Source organism: Patiria miniata, unplaced genomic scaffold, assembly GCF_015706575.1.
Source record: "Patiria miniata isolate m_02_andy unplaced genomic scaffold, ASM1570657v1 HiC_scaffold_10, whole genome shotgun sequence".
Lineage (NCBI taxonomy): Eukaryota > Metazoa > Echinodermata > Asteroidea > Valvatida > Asterinidae > Patiria > Patiria miniata.
In genome coordinates this window covers 5,308,696-5,334,354 of record NW_024037048.1, presented here as the reverse complement: position 1 = coordinate 5,334,354, position 25,659 = coordinate 5,308,696, and the positions used below count along the sequence as shown (strand labels likewise).

Below are 25,659 nucleotides of genomic sequence, written 5' to 3'. Positions count from 1 at the left end.
CGTCAAATGACATCACACTTTTATTTTTGAATGTGTAAACTCGCATAAGCATAACAACCCCAAAAGCACCCCAAAAAATGGGCAAAATGAAATTAAAAATAAGGTTAAATGGGACACAAAAATGCATTTTCAAGGATTGCATTGAAAAAAAATAATTGCACTGCCCTTTAATCACCGACATATTAACTACACTTTCTTTCATTTTCATTTTAAAAAATACACCATCGGTTGCAGATCCATGATTTTCTAAAGGGGATTACGGAAGCCTTCATAAAACCAATCCTCCATTGCATCCATTATATAAAAAAAAAACACCTCATTCTTTTTAAAGACTCGATTCTAAAATAACTTAAAAAAAAAACACCATTACCGTCTAGTTATATTATCAATATTGTGTTAGTCGACTTATCTATTGATATTCTAGTTGGAATAAAAAATAAAAACATTAAGCGACACCTAACTGAGCTGGTATATTTTGAATTTCTGCTGATACAATAAATGATAATAACTTTCATATATAAAGTCGATGTGTCAAAGACATTACTCTGCGTATATTTTAGAAGGAAAAAAATATTCTGCGGTTTCTTTACTTCAGACTTTGTAGTTCACTTCATCCGACAAACTAGGAGTTGGATATCGTTTCCAACACATTCGACAAACTATGAAATGGCTATCGTTTCCAACACATTGAATTTCTCTTAATTTAAGAAGCTGTACTTCTGGAGAAATATTGCTGATTTGATAACTGTTGCTAAGCAAATTTCTTAATTGATTTATTTGCACGATACTCAACTAAATTTCAAAATTGTCTTTATCACAATGGCAGAACGATTTTTTTTAAAGAGGAGTCGCATAGCCTATAGGTAAGCGTGCATTTAGTTCAGTTTGTTTGCATAATAGGCTTAATAGTATATCTTTATATAAATGAATATAGCGTAAGGCCTGTTCTTTTCGAAATGAGAAGAGCTTAAGGTATACTCTCATTACAAAATCCGACATTCTACCAGCGCAGTGAAAGACAAAGCTCGCTCTGTAAAGCCAACTGGCTTGCTCTAATCGCACTCTCGATTCACGCTACTGAAAGTTCAAGAAGAAAGTTTCGCGGGCTTTGGTGCTGTCTCTGATGCTGCCAACACGCTTGATTGCATCCCACTGAGATGAATAGATACCGGGCCTCAGCCGCCACTTGTTCTGCGAGTACAGACCCAGCTTGGAGTAGACACTGGGCTTGTAGGCCATACGGCACTTCATCCCCATCCCTCTCAGGATACCTTCCAGTCTCATTACGTCTTCCTTTATTATAAGAGAAATAATACATTATGATAAGTACTGCGCCAGTTATGACCCGGAATCCGGATTCATTTGACCTGATGAGTTTCGTTCAGGTTCAAAATGATATATACAGGGTGGTGCAAAAAGAAGGAAATCAATATTGACAGAACTCTTCACCTACTTACTTAACTTATTTGAACTGTTTTCTATAATGTATTGAGGTAAAGCTCTTCATGCATTCATACGTGGTGAAAAACAATCTTTACAAAAATCGCAAGAATAGTGTTATTATGTCAATATTGATTAAAAGGCACCAAAATCACTGTTGTCCACGTGTAAGTCTAGTGTAGTGTTTTTGTCTTCAATTCAAACTCCTGAGCTCAAGGGCGGATCCAGAACATTTTTTTGGAGAGGGGGCCAAAAAAAATTGCTCCCCAAAAAGTTGGTCCCAAAAATTACAGCGAGGGACTCGCCGTTCAATTTTGTTTTTGTTTTCCTCTAGATGCTCTGTGGTGCAATCTGAGGCAATTTTTGACCACTTTAACCAATTTTATTTTAGGAAAAGATGGTGGCTTACGTAGTGCTCGCCTTTATTGCGACGTCACTTAAAAAAAAAACGGGGTTCGGATTTGTTTTGGGGGGCGGGGGGGGGGGGCAGGCCCCCGTTGCTCCTCCCCCCGGATCCGAGCTTGCTGGAGCTCAGTCATGTAATAAAGCCGGCCGTGGACAAACAGGTTTGGCACATGAAATGTTTAAACTAACATAAATTATCTCAGAGACAAAATATGGATTTGCAAGCATTTTTTCGTCACTTATGTTTATAAAGATCAATATTTTGAAATATGCTCAACAAATATTAGAAAATTGCCGTCAAAAGTGGGTATCCTTCTTTTTGCACCACCCTGTATTTCTTGGTCAGAACCTGGGGCACTTGGAGCTGGATGGGCTGCCGGTACAAGGACTGGGAGATGTTGCCAGACCGCTGAAGGGAGACGAGCTTGCTGTGGAGCCCCTTAAGAAGGTATTTTGGGGGTCAACATTACACCACTTTCCCCCCCCCCCACTGATTCCTGGTCAAATGGCCCCGCAAATGATCAATGGAAGTTTCGTTTTGACACAGAAAAGTTTCCATTTCGACCCGGAAAAGTAAGACTCAGATTCTGGCTAAAATCTGACCCTGAACATTTTGGAAAGCAATTTATTGATTAACTGTGACCATGTCATTTCAAAGATAATTTTTTTTCAATCGGCCATCATAGTTAAAACAAGGCAGGGCAAGCCTAATCACGCTGGTCCAAGAGCGCACAAAACTATATTCTACGGAATCAGAATGATGTACAAAATGGGCCAGTTTCTACCCATTGCTGGGCAATCCTTTATGATAGCACCGCCCGAATCTTTTCACCAGACAACAACCAAGCTATGCTGATATTGGCAAAAAAAGGACAACGCATGGAGAAAAAAAGTTTATCATTAAAGGGAACTCAGTAAATAAAATAATAAAGTAAGAGTAGCAACTAAGTTTTATATAAAATACAGCTGAAACATAGCGCAATATTAAACATACTAATTATCCCTCAAATTGAACTCTCGCAGAAGAACAGCGCTGGCATACAAATGCACAAAACAACCAAAACTAAAGCATAAAACCCTACCATACCCATGTATTGACAAAGCATATACCCAAGTAAAAGTGCTACAAATCTTCATAAAAATAACCTTGTCGCTGAAGTCCGCAGTGTAGACGCTGATGGCGTGCTGCGTTCCGTGCAGGGTCTTCCCTTCCCCGGCGTCCTCGTAAGGCGTCACCTTAGCGTGCGTGCCCAGCTCATCCTTCGCCGTAGCTGTGGCGATTTTCTTCCACGCGGTGTCGACCGGGTCTCCAGTGTCAAAAAAGAGAAGCCAGATTCCAACCAAGCAGCTTCGGAAGAATGATTGATACTTATTTTTCACTTCATTAAATAATAATATCATAATAATCACTATCTTAGAAATTTCTGGTTAGGAAGTGCATGACAAGATGGAAACCTTCACAGAAATTGATTTTATTTGGGAAATCCAGTTTGAACCAACATTTATCGCCAGCATTGTTAAGTCTATTGGTTTTGTTCCAGATCGCGACATTAAGTTTGCTTGGTAACAAAAACAATCCAATATTCTTAATGAGAATTCAAATTTTCACATATTTCAGATGCGGCGAAAAAGCCCAAATATTTAATTAATAAGATCCTAAGTTTCAACAAATTCGGCTAAGTGACTATTAATATAGGTTTTCCCGGCTATATTTAAACACTTTTCGTTCGAGTTCACCGATTCTTATATTCAAATTCGCCCAGCAATATCGATTTTAATAGTGTACTTCCAATGTTTAATTTCGTCTTTTGTCAGATAATTTCAAACTTAGTCAAAACAAATTCAAACAATGAGCACACTTTTTTGACCCGGAGTATTCGATTTCGTCTTGACTACCCCGAATCGTGTTATCCAGAAATCCAATTCGTCCATTTGATTTATGTAAGACGAATTTGATCTGTGAATGCTGTCATGCGGCAACAGCTTAATAGACGCACTTGATCTGTAATGACGAATATTATCAACCCGGTGACTAAAGAGGATGATCAAACTTTATAATTGAATGGTAAATGACTAAATTGCTTTTGTTAAAATTCTGTGAAATATTTCGTGGACGAAATTAAGTGATAGAGTTGGTGAGTTTAAGCAAACAAATATCTTAAAATAGCCGGTAAAACCTACATCTGATTTACTGACCTGTACGATTTTGCAAGTTTTGTGACTGCATCGAAGTTGATGGGTTTCCCAGATTTCTGGAGCTTTTCCCAGTCTGAGTCCAGCCCCTCCTGATCCACTTCCTTATCTTCAAAGCTCGGGGATAGGATTCGGATCCAGCCTATACCCTCAGACCTGAAAGAAGTCATTTCTTTGTCATAATCATGACTCATCAATTGTTCAGGTAGAAAATTTAATCTGATACTTTGATATTAAATAATACAGCAGATATTTTATAACGGAAGACGTTCGAAATAGCGTGGCAACTAAAAAATTCCCGTTTGACCAGCCTGTTTATATCACCCTAATTTTAAAAGATCTGACCTGCCACATTTAACAGTCAACCACAATATAAGTTTTGTCCCTTATGCTCGAAAGCAGCCTTAGATGCGAAAAGATTAATCGCCACAACAGTAAGTACAATAATTCCCATTTATAATACATAATGTCTCAACTTTCAAACAAAAAGCTGCTCTGTCAACAACTTTTCCAGTTTCCACAGAGATGACTTCGTTTTGGGTCGCTAATCAGGCTGGAGCTTTCTACATGTAAAAGCAACGTCAAGTGTCGTGAATTATACTAAAGATTTTAAGGGACACATAATGTTTGTGAAATGAATGTGGAAACGATCCTCTCAGGGGAACCTCTCTATAATTAAAACAAATGTTTGTTTGTTTGTATATTTTATTTCCATCTGTAATATATACTTGTAGATATAACAACCATTGTAATTGTTAAAGAATCTATTGTAATAAGGTACAAATGGGGGTAACATCCAGAGGAGGTACGACCCTCTTGCAGCAGTGGACCCATGTTATTAACTTACGATGGCCCAAAACTCCATGTTCAAACGCCCATATATCCTCAAGTGTCTTTCTTAACACCGATTAACTGTAGAAATGTTCAAACGTCTTTTTCTCTGTTTGCAAGTTTGGATCGCCGCCTTCAGTGACCATCGACCTTGTGGCATTGGTCAATCTCAATAACGACTAAAACAACCCAACTGCCATTAAAATTACAAATTCGGATTGCCTCACCGTTTCACCTTCGATGGCGCACTGGTCTCGAAAAACGATTCCAGAAGTTTAGAGCGATCCTCTTCGGGATAGTCGCGAGAATCGAATAGTAGGCCATCTTCCGCACTGGCCTTCCAGGCGTCTTTGCGCAGGCGGTCTGAGAGTTCGGGGTCGCACCGCCCTCTTGAGTCGAGGTTAGGCCGACTAGAGGCGCCATTTGAAGGCGGTCTAAGACATAAGATTGCAGAACAACAAGTAAACTGCCATATAGACCTTAGTAATAATACCCCCCCTTTTCAAGATCAGAAAAACAAATACAATGTACTCTCAACCCTCCAAGGTGTTTCACGCATCAAATTAAAGCTTATTTCATCATCTTTCATTTTCTTTTCTATTGTCGAGGTGGAATCCAATAATTTTTGGAAGAAAATTCGATCCAAAGATGATCACCCCTAAAAGTAGCAAATTAGAGTAAATTTGGGGCCTAATTTCATCCAAATTTCACAGAAATGCAACGTCGTAGTCCTGATCATGGTTTCCATTTATACAAACCCTCAAGTTCATGGCCCACAAAATGCTCTTGTAGCAAAATATGGGGGCATACAAATCGTGATTTGGCCCTCGTTGTGGCCCATTTACTCGTCCGCATCCTTTAATATACCTGAAATTTAGCATTTTCCCCAAACCACTTCCACGGCAAGAGTAGGATCCAAAAATCACATTTCATCCCAAAAAAAAGTAAGTGGAAGGGAAGAAATTCTCTAAGTTCAGTGTCAGGCGTGAACATGGGCAGCTTGTATATGCGCCGTGCCCGGCTATGCATTGACGTTGGAGCGCCCCCAAGGCGTTTATGGAGTTCCAGCTCCTCCCTCTCCCCTTATTTTTTTTTTAAGTTACTACAATCAGCTGATGGCCTGTATAGGGCCCCTGAATATTTCAGAAAATGTATTCTGAATCTGCCATTGGAACCCTTTAAAATGCTCGTGTCCCCCCCCCCCCAAAAAAAAACACCACAAGCCAATTGAAAAACCACTGTCGCGGCATGCATGGCCACGTCCATTTTGAAAGTTTACAGGTTGCCGATCAGCATATAATGCCATTGTAGGGGCGGATCCAAGACTTGTTCGCATATTTTCTTCTCACGTTTTTAGAGAAGTCAAGTCCAAAATGCCATAGCGTACACCAAATGCGGATGTCGTGGGGGGGGGGGGGTAGCGTCCCGGCCGGTGTTTAAACTGTCGCTGCACAAAATCCTGATTATTTCACGTAGAATAACATTTGCCCATTTTTTTCCATTGCTGTCTTTTGTCCTGAAAAAAAAAATGACAATAAAATCTAAACTCTTATGACACTCACATGCTCAGACTGGAGAATCTGGAAGTCAGGGATCCAACGACTTCATCATCGTCATCTGACGAGGAGGAGTATCTCTGCTCACTGCTCATCTCGGTACGTAAAACCAGACAACCTCAGAAGCTGAATTCAGAGGAATTGGTAGAGATACAATGTATAGTCATGACTTAAGGGCCGCACACAACAACTTTTAAGGGCCTGCAGACCAGGAAGTAATCGACGATGGATGTTTTATAGAAACCACTAACGAACCTTTCAAGAAAATGCCCCACGTGCCATTTTTGCCAGTCCATTTTGTTCATATCTGACCGACAAGATGACTGCTTGACTGACTGAGAGACTGTCACTTGTAATTAAAGCGGTGCCACATTGAATGTTTTTTGTGTGTGTAAAACTAAAGACTGTTGTCAACTTTACGGAGGCTGTTGCCAACTTAAAAGTCCAGTGATGACAGCTGTGTGGTGAACTTTTCAAATTATCAAGTGTCGCCTATAAGTCGAATGATTAAGTAGAATGACTAAGTGGATAAGCGGAATGATTTCTTTACGGTCCTCAGCGATTAGTTATAGGGCCATTCGGGTCGGTAATTTGGTCTTGGTACGCAACTAGCTGTTGATGTCCACTAATTATACTGAACCAGGCCCGGATTACCTAATAGGCACAGTAGGCACTGTGCCTAGGGCCTACGAAAAAATTGGGGGCCTACGAAAACTTGGGGGAGGGCCTACGAAAATACCGCAGTGTGCCATAAAACACATCATACCCACACACACCTACGGGTCCACTGTACTAATTCAAGCCCCATTGAAAACAGTGTAAATTCAACAAAGTTCAGGGCCAAATAACATGCAAGCCAACATCCCTGGGGTTTCTCAAACAAAAAAATAATTATTGTCTTGTCTTTCATCTTTTCATTTCTTTTCAATTGTAGGTACATTAGCCAATTACATTTTTAAATATTCACACCCAAATAAAATCACCTCTCGAAACGTGATAGTTCCCAAGCCTGCATGTAGCCATTTTACACGTGGCATCCTTCCACTTTCACAGGCAAATAAAACCCAGTTTTCATCCGTGATTTTATCAAGCCTGCCCTCAGATGGAAGCCCACAAACCAGGGAGTTGATCCTTGGGTATATTTACACAATTCCACCGTTTTTAAAGCCAAACGGTCTCCGTTTTCAAAAGAAATTGTGGGGGGCACATTTTATGCTAATGACTTGCGTAGAAATTCTCACTTGAATTAGTTCAGTGCACCTCTACACGCGCAGAGAAAAGTTGTTAAACAAGTTTTAAGGTCTCTCTCAGAATTTTCTATTTCACCAACTGACTCTGTACAGCATGTGTATGCATAGGCCCTGCGTATAAAATGTACGTGTAAAGTCTGTCGTTCTGAAGCACGGTGCCAACCATGGGCGTCAATCGGTGGGGAACAGGGGGGGGGGGGGGCTGATGTCGTTCTCCAACGATTTTCGTCCCTTAATAAAAATATGTAGCCTACATTTGATTCTATAGCTTAGAACAGCTGATTTTATGACTCCAAACTCGAAAAAGATGTTTAAATTATAATCTTGTGCTAAAACTTTGGCAGTCGTCAGAAATTGCCTCAGATCGCACCACAGGGCGCCTACAATCCAATTTTTACAGGGGACCTTAAGCGGGTCCCGAACCCCGCGATGTTTAGGCTTTGCACTCGCACAATTAGTACTGATCAAGATACACATGTAGGCCTATGTACCACACTTTGAGAAGCAAATGACGCCTTCGAGAATTGGTGCTAACAGGCTGTTAGAGCTAGGACCTATACCAGTTTTACCTGGCTCGATTTGTACAGCCCCCCCCCCCCCCACAAAAGTGTGTTCAGGATCCGTCCTTGTACCCCCACTCCCAATAGGCCTAATCTATAGCCACAGATTTTTATTATGTGTGGTTTTTTTTAGACAGGGACATTTCCGGTTCTTATTACATGATTTTCCTAGTGTATCCAACTTCAGGCGTTGATAACTCATAACACGGTTTTGGGGGACATTCCTCATTTTGCCACAGAAGGTCACAAAATAATGTGCCCCCTCGAGATGAAAATATAACTGCCCTCAATCGCACATGAAAGCCTAATGATCGGGTTTAAAAATGATCACCTCTCTTGTAATGCAAAAGTTCCCCTCAAAAACACAAATACCCCTCGCGCATTAACAAAATTGTGAACTTTCTCGAGATGGAAAACTATCCCTCGAAAACACGAATGACCCCTCTCGCAATAAAATAATTGTGCCCCTCTCAAAATGGAAAACTGGCATGTAAAGAAATAATAGTGCTCATTACGCCTTTAAAATTTAATGCAAACATTTTCAAAAGTGTATATCAATGTTGGTAGTAAATTTTGCTCTGGGTAACATGTATTCCTTGCAAAGTGAACAAAAATAGTTTCACAATTTTCTCCTCGTTCACACCGACGGAAGGTGCCTTTTTTTCTGAGCAAATGCCACTTTTTGGTGATGCCCTCAGTTTTAAAATCGTTATATTTATATGCACAGCTGTAGCTGTCAACTCCCGTATATGAAGCGACTTCGCGCGGCAGCTTGTGCCGACATGACAGAATGTACAATCTTTTGACATGAGTTTCAGTACCGGATTTTAGCTTCGCGGATTTTGAGCAGCGGTGTTTATTATTTACATTCTCCACTTTGTTCTTATTCCCTCTTCCTTTCCCCTTCCTTCTCCATTCTTCGGAACACTGGTGCCTTGGGCCTACGAAACACTTAATCCCGGCCTTCACTGAGCTCATTATGCAAACGTTCGCAGGTCATCGGCATCTATTATTTTGCATGTAAAATTTATAGATGCTTCAGTTAGCAGTAGCTAGGCCTATTTAAATTTAAATGCTATAAAAATGAACGAAGGCAAAGATAGATATGCTCAGAATTATCTTGCAAACAGCATTTTAAGTAGAGCTGCACCCACTCACATTAAACGAACATGATATGTTGTGGAAAATTAACAAGTGAACCGAAACTAAAATGGCTCATTCTGATTTCATTTTTGATCAAATTTGTATTCATTTCTTATGTGAAATGCGGCTGAAACACCACTGCAGGCGATCAGAGAAAATCTAATACACACTCATATGTCTGCTTATAAATACATGTACTTCAAGTTCAACACTTACCTTTAGCCGATAAGACAATCACTCCCGGCTGCAAGCATAAAATGATCCGATAACGTGGGCCAGTCAAAACTGCGCAACATAACATGACATCATTGTCTAGATGGCATTGCACGCCTGTGGGAATCTCCCTTGCTATAAATAAAGCATGAGTCACGCCATATTGCACTTACGGAGGCCCAGAAAAACCATACTCAGAATCGTGGATGTTCCTGTGTTGCAACAGAGAGACGGTTGGTGCGAGGAATGCCCAACGTTTCGTATGATCGTCTTCTTGGCTTGCCCCTTTTCTCACGAAAACGTTCAATAGCAATACCCCTTCAGTACGAAATGCATTTTATGATTGTAAACGTCAATGTGAAAAAGGCTCTTTGAATTTATCTGATCTTATACTAGAGAGTAGAACTCAATAGTCAACGCTAAGGCGTTAACACTTTTAAACACAGTTGTGATTTTGTTTTGTTGTAATTTTGTTTGGGGGGGGGGGGGGTAGCTTTTTTCTACGATTTTGCCTAACCATTTCTGCTATTTGGGTGGTAAGTGAAATCAGTGGCGTAAATCCGTGGGGGGGATGTATGGCCCCACACTTTTTGACCAGGGTATTTTACACTGGGTTGCCCTTTTTCTTGTCAATTTTTTTGGACAGAATGATTTCTAACTGCAATCACCCCTAGAACAATTCAGGTTGGAATTTATCTTATTTTTCCTCCAAAAAAAAAAAAAAGATGAGAAATCATATGGAGATGGGTAAAAACGAATTTTACTTACGACCTTTCACATCCGGCATTTTCGTACCTAGGTCTTCTTATTCGTTCAAGTTTGTTTACTTGCTTGAGAAAGAATTTGTATAACGATGTAAAGATTGACCTACCTACAGCCAATGGGTTCTTCATTTGGTCAGGAAGGCTTGAAGTAATACAGTCCTCATCAGAGGTCATATTAGATTTTTGTTCGCAAATGTTAATGAGTCCTTCAAGTTTATACAAAAAATATATATTTATCCTGAAAAATATTTTAGTCTCCTATTTCAGTTCCAGTTTTCACCCAATGACCGCCACAAAATTAGTTCATAATTTTTCATCTTTGTACGCGAACACCGAGTTCCACTAGTCCACATAGGGCCTATATTAGATTTTCGGAAGTGAGGGTTCCATTTTTGGCACGATGTTTCTCTTTCACGTCAGGCGATTTATCAAGAACTGCATCCCGACACAAATAACATCCAGAAAGTCACACAGACGGCTGTTTCATTATGCAGCTGGATATGGCGCTGGATAAGGGTCCATGATTTTTTTTCTCTGGAACATACTCCTCTTAAATGCATGAAAACTATTTGACATCCCTTATGGTTTATGTTGTTGAAAAATGATTTTCTTAAAAAATAAAAAAAAATAAAAAAAAAAAGCTTCCATGCTTTTCTGGACAACTGAGGGCGCTGCTGCTGTGATGTAGTTAAAGGACGACATTGTGTTCAAATTGTGAACCCAACAGTAGCTGATTAAAAACATCGGTGAACAAAGTTTGCCCATTTGCTTACTGCCGTGTACTGACACAACTACGAATCACCACAGAAGATTCAAGACAGCAAAGTATTCAAAATTCTGGCAACTTTCGGTGCTGAAACAAATGTGGTTTCTGCCTGAAATGACATCTCACTTTTGCTCACGAATACGAAAATTCGCATTAGCATAAAAACAAAAAGGCACCAAAATACCCTTGAAAATGGCAAAACAAAAATAAAAAAGTGTTACGCATAAATCCTTAATGGCTGCGCGCCTGCCAATCAACAACATTTAATAATCATTACATGTTCATAACAACAGAAAGGTATTTTGCTATTATGAGGTTATATTCTTCAAACTTTCTTAACTACATTATTTTCAGTAATTGTATATTGGGTTACAAAACATTGTGGTACCATTTTCATCGAGACAAATAGCCGGCATTAGAGTGTTCATTTGAGTGCTTGCTTGCTTGCCTGCTTGCTTGCTTGTTTGCCTGCCTGCTTGCTTGCTCGCTTGCTCCCCTGTTTGCTTGCTTGCTTGCTTGTTTGCTTGCTTGCTTGCTTGCTTGCTTGCGTGCTTGCTTTCTTGTGGGTAACTACGACTCCTCGGAACCGATGCTGTCTCGTTGCAACGCTTGATTTGGTAGCTGATCGGAAGTCTTGGACTGCTTGTCTTGGGAGAGGCGATGGCATTGACGTTGTGCAAAGATGATCTCTTGGCTGTGGGCGTGCCAAGATTTGAAGAACTTCAGCTATAGAAATGTAAGCTGAGTTTCGAGTTCGATAGTTGATCATGTCTCCATGCCTCGGTCCATCGGCAGAAACCGTCTTGCAATCATTGCCTGCAGAAATTGAAGAATCTGCTGTCTTGAGTCAGTCCTTCCTGCCAAGGGTCTCAAATCGGTCCTTAGACTAAGTTCGTAGCTAACTTATAGAGCAGTGTAATTTGTGTTATAATTGTATAAATCTGATGTAAGAGTTTATATACGATCTAAAACAAAGACTTTTAAATACAATTGCTGTTTGCATGGGTTACATAAAAAAAATATAAAACAAAGTTACAGTAATACTGCAACCTTGGAGCATGTTGCATAAACCCCAAAACTGCAGTATAAGCAAGTTAATTTTAGAAAGGTCACCAGATCCATGTCATACAACTTGACAATGTTACTGTGTAGACAGATTAAAAGAGAGTAAACTTATCCTTCAACAAAATCAATATTATTTGATAATTACTATTAGTTAATTTCCCATGACAAAGGTTAAATGGGACACAAAGGTGCATTTTCAGGGACTGCATTAAACCAAATTACACGGGTTCTTCAATGACTAGGTAAGTCCTAACTTTGCTGCTGTTTTATCAGCTTAATTGCTCATGATGTAGGTGCAGCTTAGAGGGCCGGCGGTTTAGGGGAAAAGCTTCAAATACTAAAAAACATGCTTTTCGGTATAAGATTAAGCGTCTACCAAGGAAGTAGCGGTTCATGCGTTTTATACAGTGTCGGAAAGAAATCCCAGAAACAAGTTGCTGGGACTTTTAAAACGTCATAATAATTGTTTGATAATGTAAGGAATTGTGATGTTATCGTGTGAAGTGAAGTATAATCGTATCGAATCTAATGTCATTATATCCTAAACATTATAAAGGATCTCGATCCTATACATTATCCATGTAAGCTTAGCTCCACAAGTGCCTCAGTCGGATGACACTATAACTTGAATACCAATTCATTAATCTAAAACCTTACCATGCATGAAAAGTATGTATTTTGATACAACTTTGCAATCTATCTTAACAACTTCCCTATTCACAGCAAGCAATGAGCTATGAGGGGGATACGTGTGCTCGTTAAACAGTTGTTATCTGCAAAACTTGTTTCTCCATCAAGGATTTGTTTCTTATTCAAACACAATGAGTTCACGCCAACAACTCGGGTAGAAACAAAGACATTTAACTGTAAAAAGAAAACTGCTAAGAGGAAAAGTGAACCGAAAAGTGAATTGCGAAAACTCATGCGCTACTCTTGTCGTTGATCATGTAGGTCACGCGAGATTAGGTGCGATCTTGTATATTCACGGCGACCTTCTTGGGATCCCAGTTTGATACGTAGATGCTCGGACTCAGCCCCCACTGGTTCTTTGAGTAAATGCCCAGGGTGGCGTAAACTCGAGGCTTGAAGTCGATTGGCTTTCTGAAGCCCAACTTGCGCAGTTTAGCTTCTACTTTCATCACGTCATCTTTGTCGGTGAAATCTTTAGTGTACACGCTAATCACATGCCTCTTGCGAGCTTTCGCTTCCTTGGTGTCTTCGCACGGTGTCACCTTAGCGTGTGTTCCAAGCTCGTCTCTGACTGTAGCCTTGGCGATTTTCTCCCACGCATTGTCGATCTCCTCTCCGGTGTCAAAAAAGGAAAACCAATTGCCACCTAAGTACCTTGAACACAAGAATAAGATTGTTCATGTTTATTAAAAATAAGAGTCCGCTTCGGTGATGTTAATCGAAAACAAGACATCTTAAGCCGAAAAAAGAGGATAAATGTGGCTTCTTTCAATGCAAACAGCTCCAAAATACACAATTGATTTTTATTTGCACATGTAACATGCCGTACAAATCATAAAAGTACAAGTTAATGCATAGTCATTTTCCCCTGCCTAATTGCGCCTTGCCCCATTTTGAGGTGACATTAAAGTTTAAGATGAATCAAATTGCGCATGAGAGGACTATTAAAAAGCAACCATGCTCAGTCATGCATGATAATATGACACATGGGCCCTCTCCCCTATTCAAGCAGCAACTCCGTTTTTACCTATGACGGATAGCCAGTTGTTTGATAGCATCAAAGTCGATCATTTTCCCTGAGTTCTTGAGCTTCTTCCAGTCGGTTGTAAGTTCTTCCTCATTTGTTAATCCCTCCTCTTTGTAGGAGGCCGAAATTACTCGAATCCAACGAATGCCATCAGATCTAAATTCAGAAACAAATTACAATACATTTATAGAAAAATATTCAATATATAAGACCTGGCATATTTCCCTTTTAAAGATAATTAGGTCTGGAATGCGCCGTTTTGGGCCTCAACAACGCGTTTCCAAAAATAATGACAAGAATTGGAACCACCATTTTAAATGAAAATATAAAAGAATACACAACTCTGTACGTAGCTTCGCCATTTGGAAGTGTATTAAAAAGCAATGTCTGGAACCGTGAGTGTCTAAAGCAAAACAGGTCTATACTTTTGTCAACTATTGAAATATGAACGTTCTTGCCCATGTTGTGGGCGTCACGTGGTCGAAATATGTAATGTTTAACAGGTTAAATGTTAGGTGTTTAATGAGGTTAACAGTCACTCTAGATCTTTCAGCGATAATAGTCGGTTCATCAACATTATCATTTGTGACCGGCTCCACAAAAAAGGGTATTATGTCGCAAGCAAGATAAGTAAAATTGAGTAATATACATGGTTGGAAAGACCACAATCTAAGCTTCATTTGGTAAATAACTGAGCTCCATAGCCCCTCTCGTTTTAGAGATATGACGTATTTGCATATTAATTACTTCCTTGGAGTTCAAAATACACAACTGAGAAGACTGGCTTTGAAACAGCTGACTTTGTTGTAGAACAACAGAACGATGCACACAAAATGGTTGTTTTTCCCACTTTTTTTTTTTTTATTTTTTACCAAAAACAACATTTTTGTGAATGAAACCTGAAACCGTAGGTATCAGAGATGTCATTCATAACAACAATGAAAATCAAAGTTTGACAAAATTTTCACCCGCTCAATGTTGAGCAGGCCATTACACAATAATGCTCAGAGCGACTTAATCCCCAGAAATCCGAAAGTGACACAAATATAGAGCTCTTATTCCAATCCACTTACCGTTTCGCTGTCGAAGGTGCACTCGTTTCGAAAAACTCCTTCAGCATTTCGTCGTGTTCACCCTCGGAATAGTTGGCCGGATCGAACAGAAACCCTTCTTCTTGAAACCCTTCTTCTGTGAAAGCCTTTTTCGAGTCCACAAACAGGCCTTCTCCTTTGGAGGTGCGAAAACGCCCGGTTTGATTGTGAGGTCCGGCTCCCGAAGGCGGCCTAGTGTAAGCAAAAGAAAAAGAAAATCACGACTATTACCACTTTTCTTGGCCTATGACATTCGACCAAAAATCATCGAGAAAAATGGAGAAAAGAGACTTGCTTGCACATTTTTCAAAGTAATGTGGGGATCTGGGAATTTCCAAGTAACCTTTGAACTTCATTTGCATAAGACATTTTGACTCACACGTGCTGACTTACAAAGCATTTTCTCGACGACACTATCATCTTTGGAACAATACGCGCTACGCGCAACGCTGAACGCGCACACCAGCATGTATTTGCCATAGATATAGAACTTAAAAAACTAGATCGGACGCGCGTATGATACGCGCGTTTTGACAGGACGCTGCCATTGGTCACGTGAATAGGGTCAAAAATTTAAACGCACATTTCTTCGGCATGACGATCACTTGTACTGTACTCCATCACTGCTTGAAAATGGTGGCAATCTGTGCGGCAGAAAAGTTCAACTAAGACGGAGAAAGGAACCCGGAGGACTGTCTCTCAAGAAGTTAACATCATGTGTGAGTAACTTAATACACAGAATTTATCTCTTGAGAGTACATTTCGAACAAGACAGCTTTTATAAAAATTAACTCAATATAGGTTACGGAATACGCACTGCCAAATGGGCATAAATCACAGGAATGGGTGTGGAGAAAAATCCCCATGTGTGTTCCAAAGGATCCTCCGAATTTGTAATAACCGCGCAGGGCCTACTTAAAATATTATTGTTTTAAAAGTTAAGATGGTACTCCTGATCCTGAACATCGAATAACAATTATTTCTGGCCTAACATCACCCTCCCCTCTCCTGCTTTTCAATAATAGTCCGACTCCGCGGGGGGTTCCCGACTCATTTGAAGCCTGTCAGTATTACTATTTATTATTATTATTTGTTTATTATTATTATTTGTTTTATTTCGTAGAAAGACTACAGTCTCGTGTATGGACTTCAGCACGAGAGAGAAAAGCTGCCAACGGCAAGGAAAGAACCGACCCAAGCCCCCGTCGAAGATATTGCTTCAGTGCATGGCTGTACCGGCAAAACAAACATCAGCGATAGAGCATGCATACAGTCTACCACCAGAAATGGATCTACCCTCGGAAGTAGCAGGAAGGCTATATAATCCAAGCTTGAACAGGAAAACAGACAACTCCGGCAGGAAAATCGACGATCATGTTGAAAAAGATCTTATCCGTCAGAGAGGTGGTAAAAGGCCTGTAAGAGTAGCAACTTGTTTAATACTCCAGTGATGGCCGACCAGATGGAAACACAGTTTCCTATTCTGCAATTGTAAGTCACTTTGCTGGAGCTGGGAAAACTGCGCCTTGCTCAACGAATCACAATCATAGTGAACAGATGAAGAAGTTTGCACTGCTCGACAAAAGCGTACGTCTTCGTCAGAAAGATTGCACTGCCGACTGTGCGTACAGTGAGGAGATAGCTGGCCACGCATGCATAACTGGGCCTCGTGCGTGGACCATAGCTAAAATTTAACAAGTTTCGCTTAGTATTTCGTTATCGTCTTATTGTTGCTCCTCAGAAATTGAAAGATTGAATAGCCCTCTGTTTGCGTTCATGCATATGAGGAAGATATATTGGATTACTTATTCTGGTTCATAAATTTATGGGAAGCAATACTCACCTGCTGGTACATGTATTTGCATAGGCTAGACCTTCACATAAATATTCGGATGGTGACAACCAAATGTATTTTTTTCATGAGCAATGATATTATTGACATCTTGATTAATGAATGATATGGATATGGAACTGCCATTTCATCGGATTATTTATTAGCTAACGAGTAAGTTTTCATTGTATATAAATTGTTCATTACCTAAAAGTTATTAGTTTGTTCAGTACTCACAACAGATGGCCAGAGACTTGTTTTTATAGTCATCCATTCATTTCAAATGTAATGTTCCTATTGAGGTTAGCAGTATTAATTGATGGCCCATTGAAAATCATCTGTCAGGCTATCATCTGTAAATAAAGCTATTATTATTATTAAAGCAACGCAATATTTCGAGTGCCCGTTTTTATCGTTGCTCATTTACAAAATGATTTTCTGTTATTTCATTTTGATGTTGGTAAAATTAAACGTTTATGTTTTGTCTGATAGGCAAGTGACGGTTGATTTTTATTGCACATTTTAAAAAAAAGAGGGGAAAATCTCATGAAACAGGTTGACATTTAACTACGCTTTTGACATTTGCCTTTGTTAAAGATATAAGAACACAATGTGGCTACTTTTCGGTACAAATTAGAATTCTTGGCTGAAAATCAATTACCTTCAACACAGTCGCCAATTTGGCCCCAAATAAAGACACAGAGGCAAACTCATGTGTAACTTTTCAAAGGAATATGAAATGTCACATTGTCAAAAATCGTAGTTAAAAATGTCAACCTGTTGTTAATAACTTAAACGCATAGCTGAATTCAGGTGGGAGTGTTGGCGATATTTTTCCGTCCAGCATTCACCAGCTCTCCTTTGCGCGTGGCCCTATTCACGTGACTTTGCAGCGCGTCCATGAAGAACCCAGAAGTTTTGTGCACAGTAAATGGCACGTTCGAACGCGCGTCCGATCTAGTTATTTTAAGTTCTATATCTATGGTATTTGCACACAAATACCGCGTCATGATCCTAACTGTTGAGTAGTATTTCCCATTCCCCATGGGCGGATAGTACTTTTTGAGCAGCGGCGTGAATGAGAGCAATAACGAATGTCACGTGATGTGAGTTCCACCAATCAAATGACAAGGATCTGCATGTACGGTTATATAATTGTATACACTAGTGCAGTGCCCGTCTAAAATGTGCATGTTCGGGAAACGCAAATTGCTTTGCCGTTGGTATAGGTTGCATACTTGCAGAGTTTTTGAGAACTGCTCTTGCAAACAACGCACACTTACGTCAAAGTTTGTATCAAGTTTGAAGTTCGACCATCTACAATGGTCGCTTAGTCGACTACAAAAATAACGTGTCCGTGTACATACGAAAACATGGTATGCGCTATTCACCCATAGTGGACAATGGTATCGCCCTATAATGCACGTGCGCGTGCCCGTCCTTTTTGCATTGTTTGCGTCATATTGAGCACGCGCTTAAGCTTAAACATGACGTAAACAACTGAAAAGAACGGCAGTGCGTGGTGTTATGTTCTAAGCTGCCACGTTTGCCTCCGAAAATACTGCTTTTTTTGCAGCTTTTTCGAGAACCGCTCATCCAAACCACTTCAAACTTAGCACTGCACATTCTGTGGCCCCGAGCAATACACCAGCCGATTTTCAACTTCATACGGTGTCCGGTTCTGGAGATAATCGACGGACAGACAGACAGACTGAGTTTCCGGGAATTATTGTAAGGATTGCACTGGCATAAGTCTTGCGCGTTTTCAGAGACAGTTCCCACGCTTGACTCTTGCAGCTCGGAAGCAAGACCTGTTTGCTGTGATGGCTCCAAGTTGAATGACGTAGTTATCTGACGTTTTTTAAAGTTTTGAACCAACTTTAAGACGTCAGGGTACGACTAAACTAGAAGTTAATTCATATGTTTGTTATAAACTCGTACTAAAAGTCTTTCTTTCTGCTGTATAAATTTGAGACATTCAAGTATGACATGTACATGCTGCAGAGAACTCAAAATCGTATTGTTCTGTAACTTTGTAGGTTTTTGGTGTTTTTATGTTCACTTGTGATTGTAAGCTTCCCCTCATACGGATATGACAGGGCTATCTTGGTCTGACACATCTTTGATGACAGTTTTTACAAACTTGTGTCTAGACCATCCTGAGGACAATTCCACTTGTTTTTAAAAAGAGTTTCAATTATTGTCCGAAGATATAAAATAAAAAATAAATATCACCGTTATAAATCATCAATTAATTGAGAGCAAATCAAGGAGAAGTGTCCCGTGCAATGATCGCCGTGTTCAGTGAGCCTCCAATCTTCCTTATATGGTGGACGGATCTCCCCTCTCTGACTAATAATACAGCCGATCACTACAGTGAGAAAACCTGTCATGCATATTGAAAATTACAGTCATGGAAATACACTTTACAATGTATATTGTTATTGTGGCATTGTTACAACCAATCAGATACACGAAAATGTATGGGAAACTTATTATCATTTAAAGGTCTACAACAGCCTGAAAAGGCCGTCTATTCGCTCGTGCCTGCATGACGCACTTTGTTAGGGCAGTGTTGACGGGCGAAACTGTCTACATTTTAGATTTATTATAAATGAATTTCTACAACTTACAATTTCGGGTCCTCCTCCGCCGAGATACTGGCTCCAGTGAATCCTTCCGTTGTCTTGTCCATCGTGTTTGCTGGTATGACCTCAAAAGATAACGTGCCCTCTAGAGGTGAAAGTGTGTGAAAATCACTGTCAGGTATGAACCAGCGCTTCATAATAGTTCAAATAACACCAGGAAGCTATAAATTAAGAAGATGTATCAGGAGACAGTAAGCAACTCCACCTTACTGTGTATGATCAACGTAAACAGTTTGAAGTACCCGTTTATGGCAACAAAATGTATCTACACTGCAGTTTCATAAATTTGTTATGGACAAACAAATTTGGGCGTTTGTGTAGTTGATTACGGTTCCTGTTCCTATATCAGAACAAAAAATCCACTTACCAAAATAGTACCGCCGTGAATGCGCAAATCACATTGATTCACATGAGTTCAACTGTAAAATGCGCAAGACAATCGCATTTTCTACTGATAAGGTCACGAGCATTAAAGCTAAAGTCCATCATTTGCAGCTATCCAAAAAGTAACTGGCGTAATTATTGTTGAAAAACATACTTGGTTGAAAGATAGTAAGGGGACTAAACTCTCTGTGAATTTAATCTGTCTGGCCAGCTCTCATTTTGAAGAAACGAAAGAAGGTCTTTCCAAGTAGTGTTTTTTTTTAATTCGGCGAACAAATGTATATATAATGCAAAAATGTTACATGTATTTCATTGCTGTAGTTGCAATCACTTGTCATGCTTGCGAATTTTATTAGCCACAAGTTATACAAATATGTATTCCACATTTAAACCACCTATTTCATACCTGCATGTCTGACCTGCATGTCAGCGTTCTAACCAGAAAGAAAAAAACAAACACTTGTTAGCCACAGTGTTGCGCAGTCAAGCTTCACACTACAATGATATCATACTACACATTTGTAATTGTATGATGCACTGCAAAATAAGCATGAAATCTAAAAATAGACTGTGAAACAGCCAAAGACACCTGAACAAAATTCTTGAAATGTGCAAAACATGTACTCTAGCAAATCTATTTTGTTGTTTTTATTGAAAAGGATGTCAAGAGCAACATAACTGCACCTGAGATGATGAGTCTGAAGGATTTGTTCCTGGTATGTTTACATTTTTGTGTCAGTTTTCATTTAATTGTGATGCCAAACTTCCAAAACTTTTTTTAAAAACTCTCAAGAGTACATTAAAGACATTGAAACATGAGTATTCCTCAAGATTGGACCCTATGTTATTCACTCTTGAATCAAACCGCAAGTGAAACTAGGTACATTTTCACGAGCCCGGGTCCCCATGTTGGCATGGGCATGGGCAGCGATCCCTCCCCCAATATTTTGTGTTGAGGGGACCCCTATGGCAATGCCCCCACCCCCACCCCCTAATAATGAGGCTTATTTCTTTGTACGTTGTTAGTTCTAGATTGCATCAGAAGGCACCTAGATCATCCGAAACTCTAAAAAAAAAATACTCAGGGAGCACATTCCCTAGATTTTCTGATGAATGCCATCATCCAACTATCAAACAAGACATGGAACAAATTGTATCCCTCCAAAAATTGAAAATGCAGGTTCAACCTCGGAGTTATTATAATATATGGACCTGAGCAAAATTTATTATGAATTCAGGTCACCTGACCAGTGAAAAAACTGGGTGATAAATGGGCCACAAAAATTGTGGGTAACCTTTATGAAAATAATTCATGGAAAGAAATAAAAGTGGGTTAACCTTTTGTAATTATTTTACAGGCTGAAAAAAAATGGGGGTAACCTTTTCGAAATCGCCGCCGCTGCATGTTGGGATGCATTCCATGGAAAATGCTTACATTATTTTCTTGTATTTACACCTTCTTGTAGCTGAGCAACAAGCTACAGTTTGGAGCTACCCTGAAGATGTTCAAGAATCAGAGACCCTACAGCAATCAAGAGTAGATTAAGTTGAAGTGACAATACTGCTTGTCTCGCTGTTAGTTGATCTTATCAATATTACAATTAATTATTTTGGATTTAATAATAACTAAAATTTGAGAGAACAAGGACTGTAAAAGGATTATTTCTTTAATATAACTTCATAAATGATATTTTTCTTGCCTTTATTAAGGTAGTTTGCAAAATGGACTGCTCATCAGTTTCTTAAACATGTACTAACATTCATTTGTGCTGCTTTTTGGTGGATGACACTGTACAATAAATTGCCTATTTTATTCTATTTTTATAGTGGAAATGAAAGTTAAATGTTATTCTCTTTATTATACTAATGTAAAAAATAAATTGTATTGTAATTTGTCTAATATTGGAAGTAGGTAAGGTTGGTTAAGTTGGCATACAGCTGAACTCCTCTGTAAATCCAATAAAAACAATACTGCCAGTCTTGCTATTTGTTATGATGTATTGTATTCTATTTGAACATTTGACTTTTTTATTTCATTTTAATTCCAGTATGCTGGGACTGTGCCACAACTTGTTTCTTTAAACAACAGAAAATTTACATATTCAGTATTTAAGGTTGGCTTATTGTGACTTATTATTTAGCTCAAATTTGATAAATATTATTTAATATTAAATTGTTTATTATTAAATATTAATTATATGCACTAATTTAGAAAAGTAATATCATGGCCACCTCTGCAACTTTTCGTTGGGAAAATGCAGTCAATTTTATGGAACCAAACATATGTAACCATAATGCCCTTATTGATACTTATTTTCAGGTAGGCCTACATACTTTTTATGTTGTGTTGCTTGAATAAACAAGGGCCAAAATACTGGAGTTGTATAACAAAAGGCTTCACAGTAATTCCAGTGTATAACAAGTTTTAACATTAAGTAGCTATAGTAGATCAGACCCCCCCCCCTCCACCCCCGCGAGATGTAAAGTCAATCTATCGAATTGTCATAACCTTACTTAAACGTAAGTATCACACTTTTCAGCACTATTGCTTTTCGCTTGCACAAAAAATATTAATCCAAAAGAACAAGAAACTATTAGCAATGTGAGTAGCTGACATATTTCATGTGGCCTTATTTACAAACTTGTCTCAGTCTTCAAGTTAAAACGCCAAAAAAAAGAAAGAAAAGGAAGTAAACAAGCCATCATCGAAAAACAAAAAAAATGCACATGAAATAAATAAATGATACATGTATCAGCCTTGACAATGTTCGATGTATATGTCAGTAAATAATGATATGACGTTTATTTGCTTGGCAAGGATTTCTTATTTCGTTGTAAAAAAAAACAAAAAACAACTAGAGGTTGTAGGAACAACCACACGGTGTTGGGCCATGGATTACCGCAAACCTTGCATGACGAAACCGGCTCTCTTAAGAAAGTGGCTAGTTTCACACTGTTGAAAGCCCCTGGGGAGCCCTTAAGTAAACCAAACTCCCCTCCCTGCTCCACAGTCCCAGCGAGATAATGACTTGTGGTTAAATGAAATACCACCTGTTAGCCACACTGATTTCTGGAACTATACTATCTGGTGAATTGCGGTTTTATGCTAGCATAACAGTAACAGATCGTTCTCAGCCATTTATTCACGATTTTTCACATTTCAACATATAAAACAAGTTAACATTTTAGGTACGTCATTATGATAATGCAATTTGTTGGCCGACAGATTAAATTTAGCAACCAAATATTATGCTTGAAATCTCTCAGGCAGAGTGACCTTCGCTCCTTTTAGGAACCAATTATAGCATAAGTGCTTATAAATATCTTAATCCCCTAGGGCAGGCTCCCCAAAATGATGTCTCCCTACCCGAGTTGCCTACATAGTTGGTCGGGTTGGTCTTACTCGGAGGAGTGTTCACGTCATGCCACACACATCAACTCAATACATGTATATGCATGTTTAAATCCATGTTTGATTTTTCAACATGCCGCCAGAGGGTGCTCTAACATTTGATGACGTCACTTTTTTTTTTACAGTACTGCCTATAGGCAGACACTCACATCGTTGAAAGCAAGTTCGCATCTTCTGCCAATTTCAAATAATAAGGCACTTCCGGTTTCGACCGGAAGGAAGGGTCAAGTGATTTTGCACTTAATACCAAAAATGAAGACCCTGCAATATTGTATCGATTGCCATAAAAAAAACACAATTAAATCTGTAGCAGTTGATTTTATATTGATTTTCAAAGATTAAATCTAGAAATCTTTGATTGCTTGTAATATGATACTTGATCACGTCATTGTGACGTTATTACCAGAAAGTTCAAGAGCTATTTCAACTGTGCTATATATAGCCAAATCTTGGTTATATCTATCACAGTTGATTTTTTAGCAATTATTTAAGGTTTCAAGGTCTTTTTATTGTAACTTCGGATCCGATGACGTAATCAATTTTTCGCGCATAGGTCTTGTCTGCATTAAGGTCATCATGTACATTAATTTTGAAGCGATTACCGCAAACCTATCCACATACATCAGGTGAAAATGCGTTTTTGACGTTTTTTAACCTGCCGCTAGAGGGCGCTCGAAAACTTCATGGCGTCACCGATCATATTTTTTGAAAGGTCAACCCACCCACAGACTAACATCGTTGAAAGCAAGTTCACATCTTTTTCCACTTTTAAATTATAAGGCACTTCCGGTTTCGACCGGAAGGAAGGGTCACGTGATTTGACGCGCACAAGATGAAATGAAGATCATATATTATCATGTCAATTCCCGAAAAATTCAAGTTCCGGTCTCTCACGGTTGATTTTATATTGAATTTCAGAGATTAAATTTATTAATTTTTGAAGTGACGTCACGTGACCCATGATGACGTCCTGATGACGTAATTGCAAAAAAGCACATCTTCAGTTGGTTGTAAATTCATGTATTGACAATTGAAGTGCATATATGTTTTCATTTTGAAAAACAGTTCTGGAGAAGAAATTGCTGAGAATTTGCTGAGGAGAACAAAAATAGTAAATTCTTACAATAACAATAGGTGTTGGGCTCAAGGCCCAACACCTAAAAAAGAAGAAAAAAGATTTCCCACTAAATGGAGCAATTTCTCGATAAACATGGCTCCAACATTTTCCATGGGGCTCTCGATATTAGTCAATGGAGTCTGAGATGATAGCATCTGGATTCTGGATACAACATTCGGGTCTGTATATAAGGTCTCGATACAGGCATGCGCATGGCAAATCACATCACATCAATATACTTTTTTTTTTCTCAATCTAAATTCAACCTCCTATTTAGATTGAGACTCGGATATAGGACACACAGACTCGTCCTTGGTATACTTGGACTTCGACAAAGACATTAGGACTGGGACTCAACGAAGTTGATTTTAATTAATCAAGAAAACAGAAGGAAATATTGGTTCATACGGTTTAAATGGGATCCTTGCAAGCCACCTGCTGTATAGCTATGAACTAGAACTCTGCCTGTGGCCTTCGGTTTGGGGCTTTGATAAAGCACCTTTATGGAATACAAACGCAGTTATTATGCAAATTGCCTTAAGAAAAGATCAACGTCACAAGCATGCGCCTATAGCCGGTGTCGGATATTGTACTTTAGCAAAGCAAAACAAGTTTGGCGAACGACGTGTCTGCAACAAAGGCACTAGGAGTGGGTAGCAGGGTTAAACATGTACATACATGGAGTTCAATGGCGGATGTTTAAGTACGGTGGTATACACAGTACCTGTGATACCTGCGTCCGTTCCATTCACTGCATGGACGCCATTTTGTAAAATAAAATACATTTTGATACATTGCAATGACGCTGTTAATTACTTTTTAGTTACAATGTGCTACAGCAGGGGCGGAGCCACAAATCGGGTTAGGGCAGACGTTTTAGTCATTAATTGTGGCGTCTACATTTTTTGAAAGAGTGCACTAAACTTGTGAGTTTTGACTCCATGTGTGTGTACACTGAATGTCACATTCCCATGTCAATATCTCTAAATGTGTTGCAAAATAGTGCGAAAAGTGAGGATTTCCATTCAGCAGCTTATGGTAGCGGAAAGAATTCCATACAAGGCCGGCACTCAGACCTCCTGCACAAAGTCTATGGGCCATGAGAGAAAAGGTTATAGTATTATTAAAGAATTTTTGCACTCCTAAAATAGTGTGTCTTTACCAGATTTGTGGTGGCCTTGTATGGAATTCTTTCTATGGTAGCACTAATTACTGCATCAACAACACAATAATTGTTTATAAAGCTGTGGCTACCGTTGTGAGTTTTAATCTG

At 39.1% G+C, this 25,659-nt stretch overlaps 2 protein-coding genes across 2 annotated transcripts; both read right to left on the bottom strand.

The window, feature by feature from the left end:
- Window positions 1-151: 151 nt before the first annotated feature.
- Window positions 152-9,659, bottom strand: LOC119736080 (UPF0696 protein C11orf68 homolog). Its single transcript, XM_038210089.1, has 6 exons — window positions 9,595-9,659; window positions 6,432-6,551; window positions 5,097-5,303; window positions 4,042-4,194; window positions 2,992-3,193; window positions 152-1,293 (listed from the first exon to the last, which is right to left on the bottom strand). Exons 2-6 carry the CDS (start codon window positions 6,518-6,520, stop codon window positions 1,075-1,077), a joined length of 870 nt encoding a protein of 289 aa, XP_038066017.1. The 5' UTR covers window positions 6,521-6,551; window positions 9,595-9,659; the 3' UTR covers window positions 152-1,074.
- A 1,855-nt stretch (window positions 9,660-11,514) lies between these two features.
- Window positions 11,515-19,520, bottom strand: LOC119740357 (UPF0696 protein C11orf68 homolog). The gene is made up of 4 exons (XM_038215627.1): window positions 19,459-19,520; window positions 14,977-15,186; window positions 13,904-14,059; window positions 11,515-13,530 (listed from the first exon to the last, which is right to left on the bottom strand). The coding sequence occupies exons 1-4, from the start codon at window positions 19,518-19,520 to the stop codon at window positions 13,149-13,151; spliced, it is 810 nt and encodes a 269-aa protein (XP_038071555.1). The 3' UTR covers window positions 11,515-13,148.
- Window positions 19,521-25,659: the final 6,139 nt, after the last annotated feature.

Bases quoted from the DNA above. Each gene is read 5' to 3' on its own strand.
- LOC119736080 (XM_038210089.1), bottom strand. From the start codon at position 6,520: ATGAGCAGTGAGCAGAGATACTCCTCCTCGTCAGATGACGATGATGAA. The intron at 5,304-6,431 runs GTGAGTGTCATA...CTTATGTCTTAG, and splicing joins AGATTCTCCAGTCTGAGCAT to ACCGCCTTCAAATGGCGCCT. The intron at 4,195-5,096 runs GTGAGGCAATCC...GACTTCTTTCAG, and splicing joins GCGCCATCGAAGGTGAAACG to GTCTGAGGGTATAGGCTGGA.
- LOC119740357 (XM_038215627.1), bottom strand. From the start codon at position 19,520: ATGGACAAGACAACGGAAGGATTCACTGGAGCCAGTATCTCGGCGGAG. The intron at 15,187-19,458 runs GTAAGTTGTAGA...TGCTTACACTAG, and splicing joins GCGGAGGAGGACCCGAAATT to GCCGCCTTCGGGAGCCGGAC. The intron at 14,060-14,976 runs GTAAGTGGATTG...TTCTGAATTTAG, and splicing joins GCACCTTCGACAGCGAAACG to ATCTGATGGCATTCGTTGGA.